The following is a 19,887-nucleotide window of genomic DNA, read 5'->3' as shown; positions in this document are numbered from 1 at the left end:
AAACTAATAACTGTAAAATTATTTAAAACATTTTTAGTAATTCCAGATTAATATATTATAGAAGTTGTAAAAATGTTTACATCAAGGAAGAAAACAATGTATACATCTGTCCCCCCCATATTAGATAAGAAGTATGAATTGACAATGATTATACCATGAAAATCATAATCAAAAATTTGAGATTTTGGGAAATGGACCTCAATTTTCTCCTCTACGTTGCCAGAGGAAAGGTATATAAACAACACTTTAATCAAGGAGGCAGGGTGTTTTTAAATGCACAGCAGTCACACATAGTGACACAAAAACTGTAGTATGACCATGTTAATAATGGTCACACAAATTCACCTTAGAAGGATTAGAAATTTTTTCAACTCTAAAGCAGCTGAGGCTTTTCAGACCTGCTGAAGACTTACTGAATATATGCTGACATTTCCCTGGCACACCAATCAGGTGTCACAAATACGGACGCTGCCTCAAACCTCCTTAGGGTGAAATAGTGGGGACAGAATTGCTGCTCGCTGGCCAGACTCAGGAGGGCCAAGTCAGTTTTCAAGAGAGATGCAAGAAAAACAAAGTCTCCCAAGTTTAAAAAGAGAAGAGTACTAAATTCATGAAGATTTCCTCCCCTGACCTCCCTAGATGTATCTTTTCCTTTCTTCACACCATTTCACCGATTTCTCTTACTCGTGAATGTGGGGACTCCCGAGTTTCTCCTGCTTCTTGCAAATCTAGAGAAGATGTGATTCCTTGCCTCCCACCTAATAACTGAATTACCTTTCCTGGGGCCACCTTGTTGAACCACCCGCTTGCCAGGTGGCTCCTTCTAAGGAAGCATAGACAGTTGTTGGTGTCAAAGGATGCTGTGGTCCTTGGACATGGTCCCGATCTGAATTTCAACCAACTCCTCACATCTCTCTTATGGGGTACAGTAATAGAACAGAAGTCAATGGGAGATCAGCATAACTCAGATTCCAGATTCTGAAAGGGAACAAAAATCAAACCTCCATTCCGTGCCTCTTCACCATGTCTAATAACCAATATGCTAGAAACCAGGCTTTATCAGCCCAACAAAACTAAATATAAATAACAACTCTCAATAACCACATAACAAACAATACATACTTTATGGATACTTAAGTCTATATTACAAATAAGAAATATTAGTACTTATTACATTTTATTCTAAGTGCAAATTACCTGCCATCTTACTAAATTTAACATACGCTGTGAAGTTTTCGTTTTGTATCTAAATATCCATGCAGAGCATTGACTTACCTTTTCGAATACAGATAAGTTCATGTACTCCACAGGTTCTTTCTCCACCTTTAAAAAAATTTGTTAGAAGTTAAAAAGAGAAAACAATGTGAGTTTGTCTATTATAAAGAACTGTTTTAAATTAGCTTTTACCAATGACCTCAGGAAAAAGAGTTTCCTTATCTTCCTTAAACTCAACTATATGATAACTTGCTGTCCAGAATTTCCTTGAACCCATAAACTAAGACCTTATAAGGTCTCGGAATAAAGACTTCATCCAAGCCAAGCCTGTTATTTTAATGGCAATCTTCTCAAGAGCAGATATCATATCACCATTTCCTAAGGACCTCTTCACATCATCTAGAAGGAACCACTGTACTAGAGAAGCCGCTTTTGTATCTGAGGTGAAAGATATACAGGTAAGTTACTGTGGAAATGTCAACCCTGTAAAGGCCCTATTTATATTTTATCACATATATATTCATATGGTATAAAATGAAATGTAATCTTTTCCCTGGGTAGCTAAAGAATACCCACTCTTGGGGCGCCTGGGTGGCTCAGTTGTTAAGCATTTGCCTTTGGCTCGAGTCATGATTCCAGGGTCCTGGGATTGAGCCCCTCACTGGGCTCTCTGTTTAGTGGGAACCCTGCTTCTCCCTCTTCCACACTCCCTGCTTTTGCTCCCTCTCTCAATGTCTTTTTCTCTGTCAAATTATAAAATCTTTTAAAAAGAAAAAAAGAATATCCACTCTTATAAATCTGTAAAAAGATATTTTATAAATAGGATGATAAAAACAAATTTAACCACAATGACAAAAATTACTCTATTATAAAAGTAATAAAAAAAGTAAATAAAAATAATATTAGTCTCTATAGAAATAGGCATTTCCTTTACTCTGAAACATAATGCCACTGTTTTATATGAATGCAAACTAAATGAAACTCTGTAGTGTTCTATATATGCATGACCTTATAATTATGCTATGAATTATGTTTAAACTTTGCATAATAGAAATATTAAATAATTTAATCTTAGCTCATTACAGATTATGAACAGTTATGAACAGTTAAGTGTATATCTTATAACACTTATAAAAATAGAGATAGCTTACAGAAGTAACATGAGAGGTAAAAGCCATGATATCCACTAAAAAAAGTAGGTCATCTGAGAAGCAAGCTAAAAAACTATAAAACAGTATTTCTATCACTAAAGTAGGTTAGATCTGTATTCCAACTTGGTTGTAACAATGCCAGGTTTGTGATTATTATCAACACAACAAACTAATCACTGGTTATCAGGAAGAGAGACTTAGCAAGAAGAAATACCTAACCTAAAACGATGATTATGAAACAACCATCATTCAGCAAACATCCGTGTAAATGCACTGAGACCTTACTGACTGGAATATTACCAATGGGCAACCACTGATCACTTACTGAAGGGCAAGAATGAGCTACAACTGTACACCACATAGCTTTAATACTAAGAACCTAATAAAAAACCAGAAAGAGGAAATTTACCGAATTACAGAAGAAACTATTTTCAAGAAATTTGGAAGAATCATATAATTAACAATAACATAACTATAACATAAACTAATGCCATCACTGATGTTTTCAGAGGCCACATAAAAATATTTCTTATATGGTCATTAAGGCCTATTCTCCAGAAGATAACACTTGAAGTATAACGCAGTTTGCCTCATGTACTTAATTCATGTTAGTAAGACTGTACTTTTTAAAGCCTGTAATTAAATCTGGACTTTCCCCATATTTAATGTAAATTGGTTAGGTCTTGGCATACACTACTAATCTTAAATATAAGTGCCTGGCTTTTTATAGGCTTAGTATTAATAGTAACAATAAAAATATTATATAAGATTTTCCTCAAAACTACAAAATGACCATGAAAGCTAACTCCCATTTTTAAAAGTATTCAATTTATCTATATCAAATGAAAGAACTTCATAAATAAAAAGCTAAGTCAAGGAATTACTATATTTTTAAATTTATAGAGTCAATTTATAATTGTCAAATTTGTCAAAGTACGCACAAAAATCACATAACTAGAAAAAAAGAGATTGATTGAGCTCTACTCTTCCTAGGAATAAAACCTTCCTTTTAAAAGTACAAAAGAAACACAGAAGGTTAAATAAACTTTATTATTGGACATTGAAATCAATATTCCTTTTGTCCCCAATCCTTTCGGAGACCAGTTAAGAGTGTTAAGGAAAAAATATGCATCCTCTATGTTAAATGTATAGGTTTTAATGAATATGTTTGGGAGTCAAAAGGCTTAAATACTTTTTCAATCAGAGATACAGTGAACTTTGTACAAACTTCATGCCTTGTTCTAAAATCTCTAAAAATAAGTCTGAAAAGTTTTCAAATGAGTCAAATTTGTAAGCAAAAGGCAAGTCAAAGTAGGCATATCCTGACTTAGATATGGTAGCAATTCAGAAAATGGCTTACTGATTTTAAGAGTATAATGCACAGGGGAATGATTATTTTTTAAAATTTCAGCTTTATTGAGGTATAGCTGAACTTATAAAATTGTAAGATATTTAAAGTGCACATTGTGATAGTTTCTATAAGTATATAACAAATATGCAAATCAAGTGCATAGAAAAATGATTACTGATCATTTTTATTGAGTTAGAATTGACACAGAACACTGCGTAAGTTTAAGGTATACACGTTGATCTGTTATTTATATATCTCGTTACGATTACCACCATAGCCTTAGCTAACACCTCTACGGCATCACAGAATTATCATTTCTTGTGTGTGGTAGTCACAACTAAGATCCAGTCTCTTAGCAACTTCTAAGTTTACAACATAGTATCGTTGTCTATAACCACTGTACTGTGCATTAGCTTGCCAGGACTTACTTATCTACCCGTTGCAAGTTTTCACCCTTAACATCTTCCCAATTCCCCCAGCTCTCCCAGACCCTGGTAATCACCATTCCACTCTCTGTTTTTACAAGTTCAGCTTTTTTTAGATTCCACATTTAAGTGATACCATATACTGGCACTCATGTCTGACTTATTTCACTTAGCATAATGCCCTCAAGGTTCATCTATGTTGTCACAAATGGCAGGACTCCCATCTTTTTAGGGCTGAATAATATTCCATTGTATATACATATACCACCTTTCTACCCATTCCTCCGCTGACGGACACTTGGGCTGTGTCTCGGCTGTTGTGAATAACACTGCAATAAACATGGAAGCACAGATATCTCTTCAATATATTTTTTTCATTTCCTTTAGCTATGTACCCAGCTGGGGGATTGCTGCATCTTATGGGGTTCTATTTTTAATTTTTTAAGAAACTACCATACTGGTTTCCACAGCGGCTGAACCAATTTGGGGGAATGATTATTTAAAGTAATAAATTAGTCAGTCTCTTTAGAAAAAGCAAAGTCTTCTACTAAAATGAATAATCATCCTCAAATGAACACTTATATAAATACAATTTTTCACACATCAGATTTACTGCAAACATATTAACACTAATGAAAACTTGGGAGACCATAAGAGAACAGAATATGAAAAACTATCAGAAGTCGGAAATAAAGTTGTCTAGCTCATTAGAATAAACAAACTGAGGCACTAAACATTAAGTTGCCCAGGGTCACTAGTTTATTGTCAGAAAAAATAATTAGGACCCTAGGATTGTTATAGAAAGTAATTTAAAAATAGACTTTTCTTTATTTTATGAAAAAAAATTATGAAATAGTTTTCTAATCCTTTAAGGTAATTTAAATAAAAGTCAGTTTCTCAAAACTATTCTTAGAGATAATACCAGACTTGCTCTTGAAATAATCATCTCAGTAACATGGAAATGAGAAATAGAAAATGACAAGCTTAGTCACAGTTACCATCTTTTCCCTCAGGCAAACCCATGTAGGAGCATAATGTATACCAGCAGAATCCTCTACACTTGGCCTTAAGTACACAGTTTAAGAAGAAATCAATGTGTGTGGGCACACGCAGACATGTTATGAATGTGTACATGTGTGTATGGATGCACATGACTGAGAGTGTACCTGGGAAATGGGACTTTCTTTTTAAGCAGGGGTTGGGGGGGATGGTCGTAGGGATTTATAATGTATGTAATTTTCCATATGCCTACAGAAGGAAATGTGCAGTGATGTTACAGTCCCGTCAAAATACACCCAGGTATACAAAAACGGAATTAAACCTAAAGACTTAGTTTATTTAAAATGGAACTAGGAGTCCTTTTTAAAATTGACTTCATTTTTTCTACTAGGAGTCCTTTTTAAAATTGACTTTATTTTTTCTACCATGTAAATTCTGACCAATAAATGAAGTCACTACAATTTACAGGCTCTATTAATTTCTTCTCAAACACCACAAGGCTACTTTAGAAATACCTTAAATTTGGGGCACGTGGGTGGCTCAGTGGGTTAAGCATCCAACTCGTGATTTCGGCTCAGGTCATGATCTCAGGGCCGTGGGATCAAGCTCTGCTTCAGGCTCCTAGCTCAGTGAGGAATCTGTTTCCCTCAGTCTTGTCTGCCTGCCAGTCTCTCTTCCCCTCCCCCCAACTCATACTCTGTCTCTCTAAAAAAGTAAATAAATCTTAAAAAAAAAAAACCTTAAATTCTACCTTATCTAAAGATGTCACTGAAACATATGCATTAAAGTGGTCAAGAATTAAACTGTGTCACTTATAACTCTGTTACAGTTAATTCTTAAGCAGACATCTATGCTATAATAGGCATGAAATAGTAAATGTTTCCTATTAATGCTGCCAACTCTCCTCCCACAATCAATTTAATCCATTTAGACCACAGTCACTAATCTCTAGATACCTTTCAGTTTTGACCCTAATTAAGTTATTCAAGGAATAATCTCAATTTTTTAAAAAGATTTTTATTTATTTATTTGACAAAGATCAAAGGTAAGCAGAGAGGTAGGAAGAGAGAGAGGAAGGGAAGGAGTCTCCCAGCTCAGCAGGGAGCCCAATGTGGGGATTGATCCCAGAACTCTGGGATCATGACTTGAGCCAAATGCAGAGGCTTTAACCCACTGAGCCACCCAGACGCCCTGGAATAATCTCTAAGAGCAAAATGTTACAGAAAGATCATGGTTTCTGAACTGAGCCAGTCTTCAATTTTTTTTTTAGGATTTTATTTACTTATTTGAGAGAGAGCGAGCAAGTGTATCGGTGGGGTAAGGGTACAGACGTATATAGGGAGAGGGACAAGAAAACTTCCTGCTGAGCAGGACCTTGAGATCATAACCTGAGCTGAAATCAGATGGTTAACCAACTGAGTCACCCAGGCACCGCCAAGCTTCATTTTTAAAGACAGTGTCACCTAGTATTTTCTTTGTGAACCTTGTACTTAGAAGAAAAAAGAAAAGTAACTAAATTCACTTGAGTAGTAATAATAGTAACCCCAGATGGAAAATAGCTTTCATTTTAGTATACCAGTTCCGGGGATTAAAAGTAGCCAACCAATTTGGAAAACACTGTGGAGATTCCTTAAGAAATTAAAAATAGAGCTACCCTATGACCCTGCAATTGCATTACTGGGTATTTACCCCAAAGATACAGATGTAGTGAAAAGAAGGGTCATCTGTACCCCACTGTTCGTAGCAGCAATGGCTACAGTTGCCAAACTGTGGAAAAGAGCTGAGATGTCCTTCAATGGACAAATTGATAAGGAAGATATGTCCATATATACTATGGAGTATTATGCCTCCATCAGAAAGGATGTTGTATCAACATGAACAGGACTGGAAGAGATTATGCTGAGTGAAATAAGTCAGGCAGAGAGAGTCAATTATCATATGGTTTCACTTACTTGTGGAGCATAAGGAATAACACAGAGGACATGGGGAGATGGAGAGAAGTGAGTTGGGGGAAATCGGAGCGGGAGATGAACCATGAGAGACTGTGGACTCTGAGAAACAAACTGAGGGTTTTGGAGGGGAGAGGGTGGGAGGGTGGGTGAGCCTGGTAGTGGGTATTAAGGAGGGCACGTACTGCATGGAGCACTGGGTGTGGTGCATAAACAATGAATTCTGGAACACTGAAAAGAAATTTTAAAAAAATAAAAATTAAAAAAAAAAAAGAAAAGTAGCTGCTGGAATGGGGGTGGAAGGCAATGTTGAGAGGAATGCTAAAACCAAGTCCACATGGGTAGGGAAGAGATATGGAAAAGATACTTTAACAAAACAGATGTCTGCTGCAGTCAAGAGAAGCAGCTTCGCCATGCATCTGCTCTCCATGACTAAGATGATGGATAGATGATGCCGGGCCCATGACGAGTACCCAAAAAATGTTAATTCCCTTTGCATTCCTCACAAGTAGAACATGAAATTCAAAGAAAACTTGGACTTAAGCCTAGAGACAGAAAAGATTGTGTATGTTTTCTTCTCTTCTACAGTATTACTTGTCAGTTAATTTCAAACACTCTCCTATGAAAATATTCCTAAATAAAAGTCAATCTTCTTATAGTCCTCAATTTGTGCTCTTTTTTGAATTTTTCCTTTTCAAGTTTTTTTTTTTTTAATGTATTTGAGAGGGAGAGAGAGCATGAGCAGGGGAGCAGAAGGAGAGGGAGAAGTAGACTCCCTATTGAGCAGGAATCCCAATGCGGGGCTTGATCCCAGGACTCTGGGACATGACCTGAGCTGAAAAGCCAACACTTAACTGACTGAGTCACCAAGGTGCCCCTTTTGAGAATTTTTCTTAAAAAAAAAAAAAAAAAAATCTTTTAGGCCTCCAGTCACCTGGGAGTTAACCCTCCAAATTAGAATTCCTTTACTTTTTAGTTGTTGCTGTGTAATAACTAGAGTTAATCTGAATAAGTCCTTTCTGTACTTACTCTTACAAGCTCATTTTATGTATAATATGCCTATACAATAGACTGAATTTTGAGAAACATACTTGCCACCACTCTGGCATCACACAGAATAACCAATTATATCTCTTTTCATAACAATATCTTAGAGTTCTCTATAATCTGCAAACCATGTGCTAAATACAGTATTAGCTTTTGATCCATATAAATTCCTATGAATTTATTCAACAACTTTTTCCAAGAGGTACAAATTTTATCTTACAAAAGTAAACTTACTGTTCATAAACATAATCCATTTCCCTACTTCTGAGCAACTTTTAATTTGGTTTTTGAGTTAATTATGTTGTGGACTGCTTAGAAGCTTGTTAAGATAATACCCTAAAACTCTGAATATATGCTCATAAAAAGGTATTCTACTTAATTTAATTTTCTAGCTAAATGAGAACACCTTTTGTTTTGACTGCTGCACCAGATAATTTGTTAAAGCTATTAATATGCATTATTACATTAGTAAGTTCAGAATACTGAAGATAATTTTTCATTAAAATATTGTCTCCTGATGATTCAGAATATTACTGTGAATATCAATTCTACTACAGCTCTAAAATGTGAAAGAAAATGTTCTGAATGCACATTTGAATCCTAGAAGTTTGTTTTTAAATAAATTCCTGATGACAGTTTACTGTATTGTCACTATTTCCTCCTTAAAAAAGGTAAATCAAGGGTTCCAAATTGTTAGGTTTCAGTTAAAATTTTACTGCATAGACATACCAAATATGCATATAATTACCTTACTCAAAAGTTTCGAATGTTTTACTGATAGCAGTTTGTTCGATCTGAGGTTTTCCCTGTACGGGCCCTTTCACGTTAGGTATAAACGAGGCAGGATTGGGGAGTGGGAGGAAAGAATGAAGTCAGCTAAATGGAAATCAAATCCAGGAAGACACTCTACTGCGCTACTACACATATGCTATGGACAAACATTATAATCACTTTAAAGAAAGCAATAATGCCAACAGCATTACTCAATAAAGAAATAAGTCATCATGCGGTTCTCTTGCTTTCTACAATGGCAGGCATCGTCCCATTCTAAAATTACCTAAAACAACAAAAACTGAAATGTTTCTTAGTTCAAATGTTTCTCTACTGTTCCCTCCTTTTTACTAATTTTGTTTAGTGAATTAGAAGACGACCCATAAATAGATAAAGTCCTCCAAAGTACTTACAGAGAGGTCTCTGAACAAATATACTGCTTATCTAACTTTGTGCAAAATCTCTGCAAAGCGTTAAAAATTTTATTCCTGGGGAAAGTCAAAACATCCTTTTTAGGGATGTTATGGATTGAAATGAACTGTAAATCCTCAAAAAAAAAAAAGTTTCAATAAATCGCCTCCCTCTGCCACAGACTGTGGACAGGCCGGCCTTTCTCATCCTATCATCCTCCCTTACGTCCCAATGATCTCTTTCCAACAGTAACAGGGAAAGCAGGAAAGGAGTGTGATGTTCTCCCTCAGCACTCGTAATGGGATAGGTTTGTACTGGGTTTTTAATTCAATATTTCAAAAGTCCAAATTCTGCCTTGGAAATCTTAGAGTCCCAAGTCTTCAAGAGCACCTCAGAATTGTACTGATGATTAAAAAAATACAAATGTGGAAGTATGTGGTAAACTACAAAGTGCCTTTATGAATAAAAATACGTACACACATATATTTACACACACAAATTCCTTCTAATATAGTCTCTTACAACTTAAAAAAAATACTACTCAGAGAGATTAGATGGTCAAATATACAGCACAGTAACAATAAAGGTAGATTCTTTTTACTTCAGCAAGAAAGTTTTGCAAAGAGTGTTCTGATGCTCTTACGGAAGGGTCAGAAAGACGCGGACTGAATCAAGGACGAGCACAGAGCAGATCATTAAAGATCTCTATCCTGAGGATTTAAATGCTAGTTTTGCATTTTACAAAGAAAACTACCAAGAATTCAGAAAATGGGTTGGAAGGAACCCAAAACTAGTGCTAACAAAACAAAACTAGCTTAGAAAACTAATACAAGCCTCTTAATGAGAGGGGGAAAAACTTAAGTGGAAGCCCTAAGCATCATTGAGATGCAGACTTGGCAGGACTTACTGATCTAGAAGGGGGAGTGATTTCCAGAGTTCTAGCTCAGATACCTGGTTATTTAAAAATACCACTCAGTAAATCTGCATGGAGTGGGGAGTACAGAAACTGGATTTGGTGGCTGGGGTGACAACTTCAGTTTGGGACATTCTGAATGTCCCAAACTAAATATTTTGGATTGCTGTGGAACATGCAAGATATCTAGCTACTGTCTGAAAATTACGAAAATTCTGTGTACTTTTATTAATAATGCACTTTTATTTTTTTCCAGTTTTTATTTAAATTTCAGTTTGTTAACATACAGTGTAATATCAGTTTTGGGTATATAACACAGCGATTCAACACTTCCATACAACACTTGGTTCTCATTATAAGTGTTAATAGCACACATTTCGGGGTCTAGAGTGGCTCAGTAGGTTGAGTGTCTGACTCTTGATTTTGGCTCAGGCCATGGTCTCAGGGTTGTGGGACTGAGCCCCTGAGTCAGGCTCTGTCTTGGCAGGGATTCCACTTGAGATCTTCTCTCTCCCTCTGACCACCGCCCCCCATGTGTGCGCACACTCTTTCCCTCTCTCTAAGATAAGAAATCTTTTAAAAAAAAATACTGCATTTTTAATTTATTGCTCCAGGAAGCAGAACTGAGGTGAGCAGATAGATAGAAGTTACTGAATGGCAGGTTTTGGGTCAAATATACCTGGGGAATGGATGCAATCAATGTAGCTAATGTAGAGAATTCCATTATAACAATTCAAAAAATGTTTGTTCGGTATGTACTATATTTAGATACTGCACAAAATATAAGGAGTAAAAAAATAAGACATTACTCTCCAGGAATTGACAGGGAAGACAAATTACAAACAAGCAATTATAAAATTACTCAACGTGTGCAATTACAGCAGTATGTAAAGAGGATGAGAACAGGGTTAAGAATGGAAACACAAAGAACATTAGGCAATGTAGATGAAAAGAAGACTAAAAAGTAGGTAATCAAGAGAGGAGGAGAAAATTAAAAAAAATAGGAAATGGTTAACAATGTCTGATTGACAGAGGCCAACATTAACAGAGTTAATACACTGGATGTCAACTATAAGTCTTGACAGGCTTGGGTAGAACAATGATTCCCAACCTGGTTATCACTGAACCTCTAGGGTAACAATAAGGCTCTGTAAACTAGTCAATATTCCAAAATGCTTTCTCAAAATTGTATCTTAACCTAAGATAGGGCGAACTTCTTCACCTCTAACTGGAATTACATTAGATCAATGTGATAACACGACCATCTTATATTTGTCTGAAGTCCTGATTAGCAGTGACCTGTCTGATTAAAGGAGGAAATGAACGATTATTTTTATGTAAAATATGGGTTTTACATAGAGGAGGAAATAAAAGTAACCCTTACTACTTAAAAATCTAAACTAAAGGGGTAAAATGTTGGGCTACAGCTGAAGAAAACATGCCTAACAGATACAAATGATTTGTTCTGATTGATCTGCTATGCAAGGGATTGAAGACACCTGATTTTAAAGTAGTCCAGCTGGAAGAGATTCCGTGGTTTTGGTTGGTTTCAACCTCATCTTGAGCCAACATGCAGTTCCAGAAAGGCTATGTTACTTGACAATACATTTGGAATGAAATGGCTCACTACCATATTTCAAACTTTAAAACATACAACTACACATCATCCAGAGGAAGAATTGGATATTTTGTCTACAACAGAAAATGTTCAAGCACGGTATTCAAATGGTAGAAGGGATGCCATACACACAGGGAAGAGTGGACTTCTAATTTATTGCTCCAGAAGGCAGACCCAGGATAAGTAGATAGAAGTTCCTGAATGGTAGATTTTCATTGAATTCATATGCCATTGAATGTTTTTATACAAAAGATGATTCATCTTTTGTTGTTCGTACTATATTACAATTGCATGGCTAAAATTATCGGTCTCCCCTACTAGAACATGTGCGCCTTGAGGGAAGGAGTATGCTCTTAAGGCATCTTTATGGCCCCACAGAATCGCACAGAACACTGAGTACAGCTAGTGCTCAATAAGGCTGCTGAACTAACAGGTGAAAGGGACTGAATGCTTTATGAGCCACTTCACTGGGAAGAAGTTTGAATGAGATGCCCCCTTGGGCCCCTAAAATTCTAAGATGTGCCTAGTACAAAGTCCTCATCCAGAGCTCAATTCACTTCATAACACAGCAAGAGAATGGTATGTATAAAGAATGGGCTCTGATATGTGAAAAACAGAACAGTTAGATTAACCTGACCCAATATCTTTATCTGAAATGCCGATATTAACTTTAGTCTCTTTACCAAACTAGAAACATATAATTCAACTTCTTTATATTAATGAAAACTTTAACGAATGCTTGCGTTATTGATGTGAATATCTGAAACACAAAAGAATCTCTTGAAATTTGAGAAAATTTCAAAAATCTTGTTCTTTAAACGTGTAAGTAGTAGTAGGCAGAGCAAAAAGCCATCAGTTGTTATAAATAAATGATCACATATCATCAGCCGGGCCACAGGCTCACATAATGACATAAACGATCACATTTAACTGCGCAGGGCAGGGAGGGAGGAGAGGACTGAGAAAAAGAGAAAAAAATGTAAAATATTTCAAGAAATTAAAAGTTACAGGGTTAGATCCAGATGCTATCTGGCTAATTCTTCCTCACTTTCTGCATAAACTTTTTAGCTTTACCACATCATTAGGAAATACTACAACAAATCGGTTGTAGAAATAAAGTACAAAACATTAATCAGTGGATGTGGTTTCTGTATTTTTAACCTCTAGTTAAAAGCACAGTAAGGAAGAGAGTTTGAAAGTACCACTCTGGATAACAGGAATATCAAAGATTATAAGTATATCTTGCTCCCAAGTGCTTTCCACCAGGTTAGCTAAAGTAGTTATCTACAATGTGTCTGAATGTGTGTCTTGCATATAACAGGTAATCAATCCCTTAAGGTAACAAAATAAAAATAAACACACAGCTCCAGTTATTTTGAAGACCACACCATCTGACAAAAAGGAACCCCCAGAGATACATGCTACCGGTGATTAGCCAGTCATCAAGATGGGAAGTCCTCTTTAAAGTTTTACTTAGGAGGAAGACACATAAAATTTAAGCTAATGATGATATACCAGAGGTACTAGATGATGTGAATCTGTACACACGTGCGCCCATACAGGTAAATATTACAAACTCCTTTCACTGAGTTAAGCTAAGAGTCTCACAGGGGCTGGAAGATGCTGCAGTATTTCACATAAATATCCTAGACGTGTGGTGTTAATTTTCACAATATCTCCTTAAAAACAAAGCAAAATAGAGACACTTCATCCCAGAAAGATGTTTTTGGCACAAGAGGAAAATATACTCTGATGCCAACTACCTTCTCTGGCTGGGCAGTAAATACTAAGCTACTTTTTGAAAATACTGAGCATTGTTGACACTCTAACACTTAGTGGACTGATAATACATGCAGGAGTCTAAGTGTGCGTTTGTTATTTCAGATGTATCTACTTCTCTTTCTTAGGGGATAAAAAAAAAAAGCAGTTTTGAGTGCTGGGGCGGGGGGAGGGACGCTTGAGGAAATTAACCTCATCCCAAATTTCCTGGCCCCCTACAACAGCAAACAGAAGGGTATGGACGGAGAGTGCAACCCAGCATCAGCTCCAGAGAAGGGACTAAGAAGGGTTACGACTGGGACAGCAAAACTGGACTCCCAGTTTGGTAGCAAGGAGGGTACCGCGGGAGCAGGGGTGTGGGGAAGGGAGCACAGAGGAGAGGGAACGCCCCGCAGTCCCTAAGTCCCCCAGCCCGTCCCGCGGGCTCCGCAGGGCCGCACCGGAGCTGTACTCGGCGCCGCCAGGCACGGCACCTGTCAGGCGGACCCGCTCCTCCCCGCGCCGGGCCACGGGCTGAGGCCGACAGTACCGCCGGGACGGGAGCGAGCTAGCCGGCGAAGCCGCGGCGCCGCTCCGCCCAGCCGTCTCCCGAGACGCTGTCGGGACCCCTGCGCCTCCGCCGCCCGCTCCCCGCCCGCAGGCGTGTGCCCCACCCGCGCCACGGCCTCCGGGGCGCCTGGGAGCCTGGCTCTCTGGGCGTTCCCCCTCCTCCCACACCGCGGCCGGCCTCCACTTACCTTCAATCGCCATGATGTGCTCGCCATGGACCGCACCAACTGGATGGCGGGGGCGGCGAGCGGGCGTGCGGGCTGAGGACGCGCCGAGTCCTCCAGCCAGAGGGGCGGGGCCGGCCCCGCAAACGCCAGGCTGCGCGGCCCGGAGGGGAGCCGCGGGCGGGGCGGGCTGGGGCGGGGCGGAGGAGGGGCCCCCCGTGCGCCCGACTGCTGGCCTCGGAAGAAATGGAACCTTCCCCGGCCGCTGCCGCTGTCGCCAGCACGTGACGCCGCCCCGCCCCCACCTCGCCACCCCCACAGAGCCTCGCGCCGGGATTCAAAACAGGTGCCCAGTCCGGGGAGCCCGGGCGCCCGCGCCTGAGAGCGGGCGCACTGAGCATGTGCGGGCGGCCCTGACCTGCTCGGCCCGGGGCTTCCCGGGGCCCTGGACCACGGCGGAGGCGTCCGCTCCTCGGGTGCTGGCAGCATCCGTAGTCGACGAAGGAGGCGAGCAGGGAAAAAGACGTGGTCAGGACCATGGACAGGTCTCCCACTTGAAGACTGGGTTCAGGGATTCCCACCCAATGACTCCTTATTTCGGTGATCTGAAGGTCTGTTTTGGTTTTGTTTTGCTTTGCCTGAGTCAGCCAAGTATTGGCCTCAGATCTCTCTGTGTGGTGAAGAGATAGCTAGCTGGCAAAAACCAAACAGGAGAAAGGCATCCTAAGGACAGCAGCCTCAGTCTCTGTCTCGCTCTCCCTCCCTCACTCTCACTTTCTCTCTCTAGGGGGGCATATCTTTGGCACTATACTTATTTTACCTGCATCCCATAGATATCTATGGTAAACACATGAATGTGTGTGCACACATTCACACAAATTCCTGACAAAACTTGTCACCACCCTGAGCTTAGTTTTCCCCTTGGAAGAAATGTGAGTTGACATCTACACATTATGAACACACATTTGAGGCTATACAAAAGTAGGGGCAGATTTTGACAGATTTTGACAGATTTTAAATTTGCAAACCTGTGGGTGTCATGAATAGTCACAGGCCAACTTGGAACACAGCAACAACTGGCCCCTTAATTTTTGCCTGAGGTACCTGAAACACTCAACCATTTACCCAACTCACAACTTCGTTTGGTAACCCTGAGGATCCGGATAATCACCAACACTGAGGAACGGGAGTTAGTGATTCTACCATGCAGATAAAATGCTAACTCCTAGTGCATGCTAGGTCCCCTAGCTATATTGGGGACGACACAAAGAAGACAAGATTTTGCACTTATGTAAGTGAGGTTGGACTGTAAATCTAGAGCAGAAACTGTCTTCCATTGCTTTTATATAATCTCTCCCTCAGTCACAGCTTATGCTCAATAATCATTCATTCTTCATCATTTTCATTAGTTCGGTGAATATCTATTGAACCAGGCACTGTGCTAAAAGCTGGTTGCAAGCTTTATTGAAGGAATAAATGAATTTGACCCAGAAAATATTTAAATGTCTGTATTTCACGAAAGCTCTGTGTGTGTGTGTTTACCATAGATTTCTGTGAGATGCAGGTAAAATATGTATTGTGCCAAAGATGTGTTCTCCAGGTACCATCTTTTAAAAAGTCTTGAAGTCCAAAGCATGACTTTGAACTTGAAACTGACAGTTCTGAGTTCATGGTTTCTGGCTGGCTCTGAGTAATCTAATTGTTCAATCTCTTTTAGAATTTCATATATGAAGCTAGAAAAACTTAATTGTTACTTCATCGCCAACACACAAGTTACTGTTTATATGACGAAGTTATATGAGCTTCCATACCCAGGTTAAAATCACCACAGTTTGCTCAGAAAATTAATTTATGTATGTGTAGTGAACTTGAGTTTCAAACTTGTCAAATCCAGGAATTTAGATGAAAGCTACTCAGTACTGCTGACATTTTCCCTCAGATTAGAATACAGAACTCCCCCTGACAACATTACCTTTAAAAAAAAGCAAAAACAAAAACGGTGCTCTCCACACTTCTAACTGGAAGTTTTCTATGAGAGTAGTCATAAACAATAACACATGCTTTACCTTAACTTCCCAACATTTCATATAGCTGCTAAGTTTGCTTAGTGACCACTTGGAATTGAGATTTATCTTCTTATGCATATATTCTCTTATTTCTAGAGTATACTACGGGTTTGATACTTTTAATTTTGGGGGTGTCAATTTTAATTTAAATGTTTTACATTTTATTAATTACCCTTCCTACCTATTGACATTTTTTCCAATTTTGACCTTATACTTCTAAACTGTGTTTAGTCTATATATCTTTATGCTCTAGGGGATATTTAAGAACTGCATTTTAAATTCTTCATTCTTCTTTATTAATAAATTATTTACCAAATAGTTTCCAAACATGTGGTTCAAGCAGCTACCCAATTTCCCTACCATGTGTTATGGAGATAAGGGTTGAGATGGGAAAAGAAAAATATAAGAAGTCAGAGTAATTCCCTTTCTTGTGATTCAGAAATATAAATATGTTCTTGGTATTTTAAGGTTCAGCTTAATATTTCACAGAAATAGTATTTAAAATGATAGTTGACTTTTAGGAGGGCAACAAAGCTTATGTATTCCAGTGGTGTGGCTAAAACATTAGGAAAGAAAGTACTGAGAGTGAATTATGTGGAAAAGCCAACTCAAAGGGAAAGTGAAAAGTTACTTCACCTGCATTAGTTAAGTAGCATTCATATCCCAACAAAATCACCTACCACTATTAACAGCAATAATATCTTGATGGAAAAGTGTATTCCTATTTGTAAAAGTTCCCAATTGACTCTTTAGAAGCAAATTATTTTTAAAGTTGGAACCTTTTTAAATTTAACTTAAGCCATTCAATTGAAAAAACCAAAGTCACTAAAAGAATGAAAAAAAATACTGTCTAGCAATATATAGTTGCATATATAGAAGTGGAGACTTAACAATTACTTATATAAAAATATGTTTTGGAAAATTTAGTAGGCATTAAATTATGTTACTCAGGGATTTTGAGTCTTTGAGCAAGAGAGACATTTTTAAACTTTAAGTTTTGTTAGCAGCTGCAATTATCTGAGATGTAGCTGGATATAAGAATCTAATGAAAAATCTAGTTAAAACCATTAATATTGTATTTCTTTCATAAATCATAATGTCATGGAAACAGTTATAATATTAGATATTTGCTCTGGTAACTTTGCCAATGAGAGCAACTCAGCTTAAACTAGCTTAAGGAAAATGGAAAGTTAATTATAAAGCTATAAGTATAGAAATAAAGCTGGGCCACAGTATCATCTCGACTTGCATACCTGAATCTGCCTCTTTTCTTTACCCCTCTCTGCATGTTGGCTTCATTTATACCTATGGTGGAAAATATGACCCTTGAGAAATTCCAACCTCTATGGTTCATAGATTCTGCCAACTTTCTGGAGTCCAAGTCCATAAATTCAAAAAAAAGGTGGGGTGTCATTAAGCATTATTTAAATAAAGTATCCTGCCCCAGACCAACCAGGAGGCCAGATACTAAAATTGACCCAGCTTGGGTCAGGTGCAAAAAAAAAAAAAGATCCTTTGTGGCCACAATGACAGGATCATAGAAGAATAAAGCAGTCCCCATGGGACCTATATGGATGATAGGGTTGGGGGAGATAGTTCCCAATAGAGGATTCCCATACCGAGAAATAGTGAGTGATGATTACAAGGGTACTCTATGTCAACATATTTCCCTTAGGTTCCCTTAGAGCAGAGGTGTTCAGAAGAATTGTCTGTGAAAATGAAAACTTTCTATGTTTGTGTTGTCCAATACAGCGACCACTAGCCGCATGTGGTTAATGCCAACTGTATTGGACCACAATAGAGCAACAGAAATGGCATGGTGGTGTGCAGGGAGGGACTGCCAAAGAACATCATTTAATAGGTACTTTGTGGGATTAATTGTAATATCTCTGATAGGAGGAGGACAGTAGGAATTTCCCCTGTGTGGATACTCTACCTTATGACCTGGTACAGTAAGAAATGTACCCATCATGCTGTGGAGGTAAATAAGATTGTACCCATCATGCTGTGGAGGTAAATAAGATTGAGATGGGAAGAAAAATATAAAAATAAACAGAAATCTGGATAATTCTTTTGGCTCTTTCATTTCCTCCAGCAATTATTTTCTTCAAGATTTGTCCCCTACCCACTCTAGGCAGGACAGCAATAGCTGCAAGAAAAAACTAAAGATGGAACATTCTAGAATTGTTTTTATTCACTTAGGTCAAATGGTAGTTTTCCTTCATGCCACCTGAAGCTTTAAAGAGAGCAGAAGCTCTACCAGAGAAAAGAAAGGAGAGAGTAAATAGCATAGGAATATTTATATATATTATATATATAATATATATATATTATATATAGGAATTGTTACCCTATATTTTCCTGCCATTATTATCTTTGAAGACTTTCATGCAGACTGAAGGTCCACCTACACTCTCTTCATTTTCCTCTCTAAATATGATGTGTTCCTGTATAATCTCTGTTATAATTTCCTATTGATCAGTGAAGGTATTGTTGTTGTCTAAATGCATGGAACAAACCCTGTGGTGTGTTGGGACAACTATAACACAGCATAATGCTGACCTGTCAGAGTGGAAGGGTGAACAGAATTTCCAATCATAGAGACTAATTTAACACAAAACTTCCAACAAGTACATGCTTAATAGGATACAAGCTATAATCGCTAAAACTTCTTATTCACAACAAAGGAATACATGATTTTGTTCTAAGTAGGAGTACTTGATTATATTTAAAACCTTTTTTCACAGCTGGATGTTCCCATAATGACAAGTGACAGTTATATAACAATTTTCACTCAAAGGTCAAAAAGTATGCCACAAATCTTTTAAATGTCATAAATGTGTCACACACCAATAAATACAGCCACCTCTCACATAGAAAGAGACAACTTATAGAAGGCCTCAAGAATGTACAAATGTAGGAAGGAAACTGAATACTACACTTAAGAAAATCAATTAATAATCTGAGTTAGATGAGAAAATCATCTTTGATTGGAAAAAGTCATTTAAATCTCCTTAGTTTATATAACTATAAATGTGGGGGCCCAATTCAGAAAAGGTCATTAAGAACTTTTATTGCTTAAATATATCAAATACAAGAATGCCAAATACAATTCTTTGTATAAGAGCAGATAATTTTTGCTAAGTGAATAAATAAATGGTAACAGGCTTAGGTATCATGGATCCTTTATATTGGTAGTTTTTAAACGTTAATATGTACAGCTGCATAACAATCTGATAAAATAGCCATGGATGGTTATGACGAAGAGAAACTTAAAAGAACTCTTTAACAAACCCAAAGAACTTTTTATTTAGCATAGTGTTTCTACCTGCCATCTTCCTAATTATTTTTCCCCCTTATAGACTTTCTCTTTGCTTAAATATATATACCATTATGAAAGAAAGGGGAAATTTCCACAGAGTTTAACATGGTATAACATGTCATGCTCTGACATTAAAAAAAAAGTTTACAGGTGTTTT

At 37.8% G+C, this 19,887-nt stretch overlaps 1 protein-coding gene across 2 annotated transcripts in view; it reads right to left on the bottom strand.

Moving 5' to 3' along the window:
* SYT14 (synaptotagmin 14) overlaps window positions 1–14,439 on the bottom strand; it is a 201,443-nt gene extending 187,004 nt beyond the window's left edge. For both annotated transcript variants that reach the window (XM_045982931.1, XM_045982932.1), the window contains exons 1-2: window positions 14,367–14,439; window positions 1,276–1,323 (exon numbers count right to left, since the gene is read on the bottom strand). In XM_045982931.1, coding sequence (XP_045838887.1) covers window positions 1,276–1,323; window positions 14,367–14,379 — 61 coding nt within the window. In that variant the 5' untranslated portion in view covers window positions 14,380–14,439. The remainder of the gene's footprint in view (window positions 1–1,275; window positions 1,324–14,366) is intronic.
* Between the last annotated feature and the right edge of the window lie 5,448 nt (window positions 14,440–19,887).

Source organism: Meles meles, chromosome 17 (genome assembly GCF_922984935.1).
Source record: "Meles meles chromosome 17, mMelMel3.1 paternal haplotype, whole genome shotgun sequence".
Lineage (NCBI taxonomy): Eukaryota > Metazoa > Chordata > Mammalia > Carnivora > Mustelidae > Meles > Meles meles.
Note: the sequence above shows the minus strand (reverse complement) of the source record. Positions and strands in the feature narration are given on the sequence as shown.